Source organism: Aquarana catesbeiana, linkage group LG01, assembly GCF_042186555.1.
Source record: "Aquarana catesbeiana isolate 2022-GZ linkage group LG01, ASM4218655v1, whole genome shotgun sequence".
Taxonomy (NCBI): Eukaryota; Metazoa; Chordata; class Amphibia; order Anura; family Ranidae; genus Aquarana; species Aquarana catesbeiana.
The window spans coordinates 956,769,217-956,782,311 of record NC_133324.1 but is presented as its reverse complement, the minus strand read 5'-3'; the positions used below and the strand labels follow the sequence as shown (position 1 = coordinate 956,782,311).

At 42.1% G+C, this 13,095-nt stretch overlaps 1 protein-coding gene across 1 annotated transcript in view; it reads left to right on the top strand.

Annotated features, from left to right (window-relative positions):
- LOC141128471 (vomeronasal type-2 receptor 26-like) overlaps positions 1-13,095 on the top strand; it is a 170,865-nt gene that overhangs the window by 56,312 nt on the left and 101,458 nt on the right. Inside the window, exon 3 of the mRNA XM_073615776.1 lies at positions 6,416-7,177. Within this exon, the coding sequence (XP_073471877.1) occupies positions 6,416-7,177 (762 nt within the window). The remainder of the gene's footprint in view (positions 1-6,415; positions 7,178-13,095) is intronic.

Sequence of the window (13,095 nt, the reverse complement as noted above, 5' to 3'; positions counted from 1 at the left end):
GGATCAGAAGAACACCACCAATTTTCTTCAGGTAGCTTTAGGTGCACACTGTGCAGAGGACGCACTACACTAATTTGTAAATACTGCAGCTGCCTGCGGTACTGTACTAATAGGATCAGAAGAACACCACTAATTTTCTTCAGGTAGCTTTAGGTGCACACTGTGCAGAGGACGCACTACACTAACTTAGAAATAATGCAGCTGCCTGCGGTACTGTACTAATAGGATCAGAAGAACACCACCAATTTTCTTCAGGTAGCTTTAAGTGCACACTGTGCAGAGGACACACTACACTAACTTGCAAATACTACAGCTGCCTGCGGTACTAATAGGATCAGAAGAACACCACCAATTTTCTTCAGGTAGCTTTAGGTGCACACTGTGCAGAGGGCGCGCTACACTAATTTGTAAATACTGCAGCTGCCTGCGGTACTGTACTAATAGGATCAGAAGAACACCACTAATTTTCTTCAGGTAGCTTTAGGTGCACACTGTGCAGAGGACGCACTACACTAACTTGTAAATACTACAGCTGCCTGGGATACTAAAAGGGTCAGAAGAACACCACCAATTTTCTTCAGGTAGCTTTAGGTGCACACTGTGCAGAGGACGCACTACACTAACTTGTAAATACTACAGCTGCCTGCGGTACTGTACTAATAGGATCAGAAGAACACCACTAATTTTCTTCAGGTAACTTTAGGTGCACACTGTGCAGAGAACGCACTACACTAACTTGTAAATACTGCAGCTGCCTGCGGTACTGTACTAATAGGATCAGAAGAACACCACTAATTTTCTTCAGGTAGCTTTAGGTGCACACTGTGCAGAGGACGCACTACACTAACTGTAAATACTGTAGCTAATAGGAATAATGGGATCAGAAGAACACCAGCAATTTTCTTCAGGTAGCTGTAAATACTGTAAAAACACCTGCCTGTCTGTCAGTAGGAAGAGAATAACAGGAACCGATCTAGCTAAACTGAATACAGTGTATAGGCTGTGGGTCATAGTGCATGCTTGGCCAATCATCAGCCAGCAATGCACTGCATTGCCGCAGTGAATTGTGGACCGTGACGCGCCACTCGAATTTGTCGCAAACGGCCCATATCGTTCGTAAGTCGGCGAACGGTCGAACACCCGATGTTTGAGTCGAACCCATTCAACACAATGTTCGAGTCGAACATGGGTTCGATTCAAACACAAAGCTCATCCCTAGTCATAAGTGATTTGAATCGTCATGGGTAATGTGCCGTCCATGCATTGGGGGAAAAAAATTAGGCTCCATACCAGTCAGACAGCTGCACTGTACATGAGGTCTGGGTTTGGGGCTCCAGACATGAGCCCCCATGGCATATATGGTCAGAGGGTACAGTAAGGTGTATTCCTTTGGAAGGTATTTTTGATGTCTGCAGGTACGAGACCCCAGAATAAAAATACTTTGGAAGTAGCATGGCTGTGGCTTCAGAAATCTGTAATGATGAGTGGGTTGATGGATGTGTAGTACACGCTTGTGTGATTAAAATTCTCATGGTTGTTTTTGAACTTTGTGTGGCTGGTCCATGCAAGGTTTTCTAGCTGCTCTCGTGTTTTTCCCATTGTATTTTTTTCTATTGCTGAAAGAGTGAAGGCAGTATTCCGTCTGGTTGTTTTTGTTTTAATTTTTGTTTTGGAAACTATGAAAGATCTCCCTCACTTTTGTATCTAAATGTTTGTCTCATGTCTTGTCTTCTGATTGTTTGTATGTAGTAACATGAACATGCTAGAACCCACCGCGGCAGCCCTACGCATCGCGGCCGTTGTATCTGTGTAGGAACGTGAAAGTAATGGCGCATACAAATGATGAGATTTTCTGACTGGAAATTTTGGATGTCAGGCTGTTGGCAGAAAATCCGACCGTGTGTATGCTCCATCGGATAATTGTTGTCGGACTTTCCGCCAACAAATGTTGGCTAGCATGTTCTCAAATTTTCCGCCAACAAATGTGTGTTGTCGGACTTTCTGATCGTGTGTACACAAGTTTGTCGGACAAAAGTCCAAAGTACAAACATGCATGCTCAGAATCAAGGACGAGCCAGAAGCACTCGGTCTTGTAAAACTAGCGTTCGTAATGGAGATATCACATCGGCTCGCCGTACGTCTTGGGGAATATCAGTGACAATTTACCAATGTACAGGAATATTGTATTGGTTGCCTTTGTTTGCAGGTTAAAGCGGAGGTTTACACAAAAATGGAACCTCCGCTTTTTGGAACCCTCCCCCCCTCCGGTGTCACATTTGCCACCTTTCGGTGGGGGGGGGGGTGCAGATACCTCTCTAAGACAGGTATTTGCACCCACTACCGGTATAGACTCCCACGGAAGTCTATGCCCCCTCCCGTCCCCACCGCGCTGTCTGCTGGGACACACACAGGTCCCAGAGACAGCGGGGACCAGTAAGGAAGCGCAGTGCGACTCGCGTATGCGCAGTAGGGAACCGGGAAGTGAAGCCACAACACTTCACTTCCTGATTCCATTACAGAGAATGGCAGCGGTTCGGTCTCGGGTGCTGACATCGCTGGACCCTGGGACAGGTGAGTGTCCTTATTTTAAAAGTCAGCAGCTGCAGTTTTTGTAGCTGCTGACTTTTAAAAAAAAAATTTCCTCCCTCCCTCTTTAAAGATGAAGGATAGAGTAATAACTTTTGTTTATAAGTATCTTTTTAGGTCTAGTGAGTTTCTGAAGGTGTATGTAGATTGTTGTACACATGCATAAATACACACGCCTAAAAGAGGGTAAAGGTATAATGGGCTGTTTCATTTTTTCATTGTTTTTTTTTTTTTCTGCACCATTCTAAACCCTGCGTCTCTTCCTCCAGTTTGTAATGAGGAAGAAAATGGGGGGATAATTGTGAGAATGACAGTTTTCAAACTAATAATACTAACCGCTCTAATTCTAATTAAGTTTGTGACCTAGTAGGATGAAATGTTCCATGACTGTCTTTCTTTGATGGAATTTGAATCAGCAAGCAGCAATCTGGTGAAGAAGTCCTATCCCAGATGCTAAGAACCTTTTTGTCAATAGTTCTAGGTATTACACCCCAGATGGTACGCCAAGCACAGATTATGAAGTGACCACGGTCATTGAGTTCTCACATGTCTGGGTTATCGCCATATGGAGGTTTGTTTGGAGGTCAACCGAAAACAGGGTTGTACTTTCCTCAGCAGCTGTCGCCTACATTTTCAGCTGATGGGGTAGGTGCAGTCACTGTAATGTGAACCTCAAAAGGTCCACCACAGGGTTCATGAGTCCCTCCTGGACCCTGACACAATAACCGGTTTACATTTATTTCCAACCAGGTGACTGGGTCATTGTAAAGAAGCTTGAGGGGGTGAGGCAACTGGATCCACGCCAGCCACTGCAAGAAGCTGTTCAACTACACCAAAGGATGATTAGTATCTTTAATTATATTTTTAGCTTGGTGTATTCTCCAACTAGCTAAGAAAGTGAACAGGACCCATTGCTGGGTCTACTCTGAATCTCAACCGAGGTTTAGTACCCCAGCGATGACAGAGGTACATGCTATATATGATGTCCATATTGGTATGAGGAGTTTTGACAAACTATTAAAAAAAAACAAACAGACACTCGTCAATAGAACTTAACGATACATTTCTAGAGGGTAAAATTAGTTATAGTTTTAACAATAGCTCTGGTTCTTGCCAGTTTGGATATCGGGAAAACTAGGTAGCCCACAAGTGTGCTTCAACTTTAGTTTGGTATTCATGCGGGTCTACAGCTTAAAAGGTAATTACCCCTAATGCAAGAGGTTCATGTGTCCTGGTGAAACTCGTTCCAGCATCTTATGTCACAGCCGATCGTGAGGATGTAATGGTGCGAGAGAAGGTAGGAATGTCAGGGACAGCTAGAAGGGAATTGTTCACCAACCCCGACCAGGTTTGGGCATGAATTCCTGCTTGTACATGGTGGGGGCTTGAGCTAATGAAAGCTGCTGGGCTTCTTGCCTTCAAATGTCTATGCACATTAGAGAAGCGAAGTCTGCATAACGAGAGAAACATATTGTGTCAAACCTGCCGCTGTTAGCAGCGAGATTCACACTTGCAAGCCCCGTCGCGGGAGCCAGCACTGAGCTCTGTTGCTCCTCCCGCTCGCCGCCCCCAATGGATTCCTATGGATGCGCAACATCTCGTGGGGGCGGCGAGAAGCACAGGCTTGCAGGGGTGATTTCCAGTGCGATCCCAGCGTGCTGGAAACACAATATTGGCGGCAGGTACTGTAAGAGGACATTGATATCTGCCTTGTTGGTATACCCATACTGTATATTAACAACAGCAGTAGCAATGTCCCCGCAGATCTTATCCACCCTGTGAGAGCAAGTAGAATGATCTTACTAGATACTGGTTACTCTGAGCAGTATTGAATAAGCTCCATGCTGACCAAGATGGTGGATGTGCATGCATGTTGCTGGGCAGGGGGGCAGTGTATATGCCTCAAGTGGGTAAGACATGTGCACTTCCCCCCACTCCTGTGGATACCCTCCCCTTTACTGTTGTCATTTCCTGTGTTGTCATTTTGTATGGAGGAAGCGATTGGCTGTTGGGGCCATGACTTTCTGTTTGTCATTCCTTTTAATCCCGATAAATAAAAATGAAGTGCCTGTGCTGGTGAGGGCAGACAGTCGAGCTGTGGAGCTAAGGATGTAAGAATGGTGGTCATGTCTGTGTTACTTGGGAAGATACAGGAAACAGGGTTGTACTAAGATGCATTATGCACAGCAAAATTTCCACCTCACCACCGACACTCAAAGACCAATTTTTCCACACCTGTTACTTCTATCCAAAGTCTGCAGTCCCAGTGCACTAAATTGTGGCCTCATCATACAGACTGGCTCCGCAAGTCGTTGCTTACAAAATAAAGAAAGGTTGCAGGGAAAATGTAATTTTTTGGGGGCTTTATAAATGCAATTATTGCTGCAGCAGCTTCTGTACACAGTACAGATGTGCCACTTTACAGGTAGACTAAGGGGACCCCTCCCTCCAAGGAACTATGAAAGGCATTTTTCATTTTTATAATTTCACTTTAAGGATCAATAAATCACTGCTCATTTAAAAATGATGAGGGCAGTATACAAACCAAATGGTTTGGTAGATACTTGCAAAAGGAGCCCTGACAGACAAGACACTGGCATGTGTTATACTTTGCCTTGTCTGACAGCAGGAGATTGAGGAGGAGGTCTGTGCCTCTCCACTCCTAGACATAGAGGCCATGTACAAATCACCCCTCTACCTGGCCACATCTGAGTACATACTCAACTTATGATTTTATTACTAGTAAACTTATTTATTGCACTAGAACTTCATCTCTTTCACTTTTGTTTTATGTCCTACATCAGGGCTATTGAATTAAAATTCATGGAGGTCCAAATTGCTTGTTTGTGCAATGACTCTGTCCTTTACATGACAGCCCCCTCTGTTATATCGTTCTTACATCCTCAGTCCCACTGCATAGCACAATCCCTCCATCACAGCAGTATCCTCTGTCACCCCTTAACATCAACCCCCCCCCACAGTAGTGCCCTCTGCCCCCTACACATCACTCCCCCCCCACAGCGGTGTCCTCTGCCCCCTTCACATCACCCCCCACAGTAGTGTCCTCTGCCCCTTCACATCACCTTCCACAATAGTGTCCTCTGCCTCCTTCACATCACCCCCCCCCCACAGTGGTGTCCTCTGCCCCTTCATATCACCCCCCACAGTAGTGTCCTCTGCCCCTTCACATGACCCCCCACAATAGTGTCCTCTACCCCTTCACATCACCCCGCCACAGCTGTGTCATCTGCCCCCTTCACATTACCCCTCACAGTGGTGTCCTTTGCCCCCCCCAACATTGGTGTCCTCTGCCCCCATTCACAGCTCTGCCCCCCAATGTAGTGTCCTCTGCCCTTCACATCACCCCACCACAGCTGTGTTTCTGCCCCCTTCACAGCTCTGTCCCCTGAAACAAATTTTCAGTTGCTGTTATCTCGTGTGTCGGAGAACTTGTCAAAAGTGACTCCGACTTGTGAGTGCTGATAACAAAGGAACGGAGCAGCAGAAAGACATGGCACTTAGAGCTTTGGAGAGAGATCAGTAAACATTACAGATATATGTGCCTAGGTCACATTTAATGAATGGGGTTTACAACCACTTTAAGAGCTGGATGTGAGGCTGGAGGAGGTAAGTAGGCATTGTGCTGTCATATACTTAGATCTCTATGATATAAATTCTGACAAGTACTTCTTGTATTATGACAAGAGATCATTGTGTGCCATTTATATATTTTATTTCTCATATTTACATTGTTTGAATAATAACATCCCTTTAAAATATTTCCTAACATCTTATCTAGATCACTTATCGTGTAATTTACACTCCCCAGAGTGACGGTAAAATATTTCCAACTTTATTTCATATTACACCAGATGACCGGGCCCGTCATGCCGGTATTTTTATGTTATTGCAGCATTTTGGGTGGAATTGGGTTGGAATATTCTCATCAGATGATGGCGGCAGCGATGAGGAGTCCCAAGAACTGAGTAGGATGATGAGCCAACATGGGATCTGCACAGAATATATTATTCCACTCATTGAGAATATTGAAAATGATATTCAGAAATTAAAGATTATTAGTGAATCAAAAGCTAAAGTTATCATAGTGTGTGGGCCTTACACAAACCAATTACAACAGTTTGCATCTCGTATACGCTCTGTTATAGAAACTATCACATTTATTTTTCCACCATCATGGAGTAAAATAAGTAATATGTATTATGTTGACTTTACATTAATCAACTGCAGCTTCATATTTTTATGGCCATCAAAATTCAAGAATGATAACATTTTATGTAATCATAGCATGTTTCATAAACGCTTACATGACCCAATACTGGAAGATATTTCGATTTTCCGTTTTAAGTGCCTCTCCCCAAATATATACAAAAATGATGTTTTTGAAATATTCTTTAAGCATCTTTGCAAACCTTGTCCTAATTCAACATATCATGACAGATGGTCAAACATGTTCAGAATTTATACAACTATACCTTCCTATGCATACATGGGTGTATATGTTCTGGCCAGAGCTCTACATGACATCTACATGATGGACATTAAATCTAAACTGAATGGCTTCCAGCACAAAGTAAGTTAAATAATAAGTGTTTATATTATTATGATCCTATCCTATATTATATAAGAATTATGTGAATGAAGTAAGATCCCTCATAGCGTCCATTCACACTTGTGCGACTTCAAAATCGTGTGATTTCCATTGCGACTTTACAGTGCGACTTGACGTGACTTCAATGCAATTTTGATGAGACTTTGAATGAGTGCAACTTTGGCTTTGACCAATGTGATTGTTTGTGCTCTACAGAGTCATATACAAGTCGCATGTGTAACATGCAGGTGCGGCTTTAATGCAACTTGAGGGTTTACATTGAAGCCTATGGTACTCAAGTCACATGACAGTCTGACCAAAACAGTGCAGGAACTACTTTGAAGTCGTTGCAAATTTAAGTCACACAGATATGAATGGTGCTCATTGGGAAACATGGGGTGCGACTTGTCATGCGACTTTGAGGTCCAAAGTCACACAAGTGTGAATGTGGCTTTACTGTGTAGGTGATCATGAAAACTGCAATCACCTTTTTTTGTAATTTATTGATTTTTTTTTACAATTTTTATATTTTTAATAAAGAGAGTAAGTCTCTTTAAAGATTTTGTGCATCTTGATTATGAGCCCCTGTCTCTAGGACTAAACCCATAAGGGTGAAACATCTCAGAGAAGGGTGGTCTTCAGGTGAGCACAGCAGCGTGTCTTTGGTTGGCTCAACAAAGTTTTAGCTAGAAAGTGATGTCACCATTGTTCAGTCATATGTGTTCTTTGAACAGGTACAATCTGGTATTTGAGAACACAGCAGCCATTGCTACATAAATTCATATATGTGTGACACCATGATAACTCCACCCATCACCCTGTGCTTTACACTAAAAACATAGCTGTGGTTATCAGGTTATCAACAAAATGGTGTCCACGGGTGCAGTAAAGTAGAGATTGGCTGAACACCCCTGGGTTAAGTTTGCGCCAGATCTCTCAAACATCGCAAAAGTTTTGGCCTGAGCAGCGAACCCTATTAAAGTCTATGGGACCTGAAATTGAAAAATCAAAACTCCCCATTTTGAAGGCTTATATGCAAGTTATTGGCCATAAAAAGGATATGGGGGCCCGGGTACTGCCCTAGGGGACATGTATCCATGCAAAAAAAGTTTTTAAAAAAGATTGTTTTTGAAGGAGCTGGAATTTTAATGATGCTTAAAGTGAAACAATGAAAATAAAAAAAATATTTTAAACAAAGTGCATTGGAGGTCCCCTTAGTCTGCCTGTAAAGTGGTGCATCTGTACCATGTATAGAACCTGCTGCAGCAAAATGGATATTTATAAAGAAAAAAAAGGAAATTTAAATTGATTTTCCCTGCAAGCTTTCTTTATTTTGTAAACAACGGCCTGAGGAGTCAGTCTGAAGGATGAGGCCACATTTTAGTGCACTCGGAAAAAGATTAGAGATTTTTGGATACATTCTGGTGTTTCTTTGGCAGACTTTGGATGGACATAACAAAGTTTTGCCAGACAGGGAGTAAGCAAGCCTTATGTTAAGAAGCCAAATTATAGTACACTCATTTAACAATATTGTTTCACTTAGAGCTGAATCGGGGTTACCATCATCCCTGTTATTTTTGTCTACAACAGCAATCTCCACCAACATAACAATCATATAATAAAAATATATGGTTTTATTGAAAAAACTTGTAACATTCCCACATGGGATAATTTAAAAACAATGCAATACATACAATGACATGGAAATGAGAAGTGGTGATACCCAACCTAATATACTGACTGATCATACTACAGCAATAACATAGATCGGATGCTACAGGGATATCCATCGACGTTTCAATTATCTTCTTCAGGGATGTGTTTCACCACTCTGAAATCAGAGAATTCCACTATAATATAACATTCTTTTTACCTATTAGCATGCATTGCATCACATCAATACAGCTGTATATACAGTTGTACTCATAAGTTTACATATCCTGGCAGAATTTATGACTTCTTGGCCATTTTTCAGAGAATATGAATAACACAAAAAACTTTTCCTACACTTATGGTTAGTGTTTGGCTGAAGCCATTTATTATCAGTCAACTGTGTTTACTCTTTTTAAATCATAATCACAACAGAAACTACCCAAATGACCTTTATCAAAAGTTTACATACCCTGGTGATTTTGGCCTGATAACATGCACACAAGTTGACACAGAGGGGTTTGAATGGCTATTAAAGGTAACCATTAGGGATAAGCTTTGAGTTCGAGTCGAACATCGGCTGTTGGATCATTCGATGGAGATCAAACATTATGGGGCGTTTTCTCCAAATTTGAGCGACGCGTCATGCCCCATAATGCATTGCGTAATTGCAGTGCATTGCTGGCTGATGATTAGCCAAGCATGCACTATGACCCGCATGCTTTGGCCAATCACAGCGCTGTCAGCAAAGAGAGCCATAATTGGCCAAAGGCAGGGTGCCTTGTGTAGTGTGTTGCTGGCGGAGAGAGAGAGTGTCATTTCATTTACTTTGAGCAGGCAGTTTATTCATTTAGCTAGATCTCACTGCAGACCGTTCCTGCTGTACTGTTTCTAATATACTTCAGGCAGGCAGTTGATTCAGTTAGCTGCAGTGTATTTAATATATATATATATATATATATATATATATATACACACAGTCAGACTGGTATATATATATATATATATATATATATATATATATATATCCACTGCATACAGTTTAGCTAGATCTCACTGCAGACCGTGCTTGCTGTACTGTTTCTAATATACTTCAGGCAGGCAGTTGATTCAGTTAGCTGCAGTGTATTTAGTATATATATATACATCCCGGCTTTGTGTGTATATATATATATATATATATACTGTATCCAGTTTAGTTAGCTAGATCTTACTGCAGACCGTTCCTGGTGTACGTATTTAAATACACTTTCAGGCAGGCAGGCCAGGCAGGTTATTCAGTGATCTGCAGTGCATAAAATATATATACTGTCTCCTACATATATATCCACTGCATTCTAGTCTAGCCAAGCCTATATCTGACTGCAGGTAGTTCCTGGTGTACGTTTTCAAATACACTTTCAGGCAGGAAGGCAGGTGATTCAGTGATCTGCTGTGCATAAAATATATATACAGTCCCCTACATATATATATCCACTGCATTCTAGTCTAGCCGAGCCTATATCTGACTGCAGGCCATTGCTGGTGTATGTTTTCAAATACACTTTCAGGCAGGTGGGCAAGTGATTCATTGCTCTGCAGTGCATTAATTATATATACAGACTCCAACATATATATATCCACTGCATTCTAGTCTAGCCAAGCCTATATCTGACTGCAGGTAGTTCCTGGTGTACGTTTTCAAATACACTTTCAGGCAGGCAGGCAGGCAGGTGATTCAGTGATCTGCAGTGCATAAAATATATATACAGTCTCCTACATATATATATCCACTACATTCCAGTCTAGCCAAGCCTATGTCTGACTGCAGGCCATTGCTGGTGTACGTTTTCAAATACACTTTCAGGCAGGCGGGCAAGTGATTCATTGATCTGCAGTGCATTAAATATAAATACAGAATCCAACAAATATATATCCACTGCATTCTAGTCTAGCCAAGCCTATATCTGACTGCAGGTAGTTCCTGGTGTACATTTTCAAATACACTTTCAGGCAGGCAGGCAGGTGATTCAGTGATCTGCAGTGCATAAAATATATATACAGTCTCCTACATATATATATCCACTGCATTCCAGTCTAGCCAAGCCTATATCTGACTGCAGGCCATTGCTGGTGTACGTTTTCAAATACACTCTCAGGCAGGCAGGCAAGTGATTCAGTGATTTGCAATGCATTAAATATATATACAGTCTCCAACATATATGGGGATGGTAAGTATTCAGACCCCCTTACATTTTTCACTCTTTGTTATATTGCAGCCATTTGCTAAAATCATTTAAGTTCATTTTTTTCCTCATTAATGTACACACAGCACCCCATATTGACAGAAAAACACAGAATTGTTGACATTTTTTCAGATTTATTAAAAAAGAAAAACTGAAATATCACATGGTCCCAAGTATTCAGTCCCTTTGCTCAGTATTTTGTAGAAGCACCCTTTTGATCTAATACAGCCATGAGTCTTTTTGGGAAAGATGCAACAAGTTTTTCACACCTGGATTTAGGCATCCTCTGCCATTCCTCCTTGCAGATCCTCTCCAGTTCTGTCAGGTTGGATGGTAAACATTGGTAGACAGCCATTTTAGGTCTCTCCAGAGATGCTCAATTTTGTTTAAGTCAGGGCTCTGGCTGGACCATTCAAGAACAGTCACGGAGTTGTTGTGAAGCCACTCCTTCGTTATTTTAGCTGTGTGCTTAGGGTCATTGTCTTGTTGGAAGGTAAACCTTCGGCCCAGTCTGAGGTCCTGAGCACTCTGGAGAAGGTTTTCATCCAGGATATCCCTGTACTTGGCCACATTCATCTTTCCCTCGGTTGCAACCAGTCGTCCTGTCCCTGCAGCTGAAAAACACCCCCACAGTTTGATGCGGCCACCACCATGCTTCACTGTTGGGACTGTATTGGACAGGTGATGAGCAGTGCCTGGTTTTCTCCATACATACCGTTTAGAATTAAGGCCGAAAGTTATATCTTGGTCTCATCAGACCAGAGAATCTTATTTCTCACCATCTTGGAGTCCTTCAGGTGTTTTTTTTTTAGCAAACTCCATGTGTCTTGCACTGAGGAGAGGCTTCCGTCGGGCCACTCTGCCATAAAGGCCCAACTGGTGGAGGGCTGCAGTGATGGTTGACTTTGTACAACTTACTCCCATCTCCTGACTGCATCTCTGGAGCTGAGCCACAGTGATCTTTGGGTTGTTCTTTACCTCTCTCACCAAGGCTCTTCTCCCCTGATAGCTCAGTTTGGCCAGATGGCCAGCTCTAGAAAGGGTTCTGGTCATCCCAAACGTCTTCCATTTAAGGATTATGGAAGCCACTGTGCTCTTAGGAACCTTAAGTGCAGCAGAAATGTTTTTGTAACCTTGGCCAGATCTGTGCCTTGCCACAATTCTGTCTCTGAGCTCTTCAGGCAGTTCCTTTAACCTCATGATTCTCATTTGCTCTGACATGCACTGTGAGCTGTAAGGTCTTATATAGACAGGTGTGTGGCATTCCTAATCAAGTCCAATCAGTATAATCAAACACAGCTGGACTCAAATGAAGGTGTAGAATCATCTCAAGGATGATCAGAAGAAATAGACAGCACCTGAGTTAAATATATGAGTGTCACAGCAAAGGGTCTGAATATTTAGGACCATGTGATATTTCAGTTTTTCTTTTTTAATAAATCTGCAAAAATGTCAACAATTCTGTGTTTTTCTGTTAATATGGGGTGCTGTGTGTACATTAATGAGGAAAAAAATGAACTTAAATGATTTTAGCAAATGGCTGCAATATAACAAAGAGTGAAAAATGTAAGGGGGTCTGAATACTTTCTGTCACGGAACGTCCCACACTCTGCTTGAGTGCTTCCGTCATATACCACTTCCTCCCAGTCTGTATACAGATATCCCAACCTCTCTGAGCACAAAACAAGGTGACACTTGCTTGTTGCTACCAAGAACTCACTTTATTTAGAATCAAAATTACAAGACTATATGCCGTTGGAACCTCCTCTAACAATACAACTGTAACTTAATTAACATGAGCTAATTATCTAATCCTTTATACAGCCTAGGTGACTGAGACATGACCTTTCGCCCAGACTTGTGGTCACCGAGCTTCACACAGTTATATCAACACAATAGCAGTCGTCCCGTCTCCTACATTGTATAGAGGACAATGTCATTAGCTCATTCAATTAACATAAACACAGGTAGTTGGAATTGATGACACCAGCATCTCCTCACAGGATGTGTCCCAACAGAATGAAT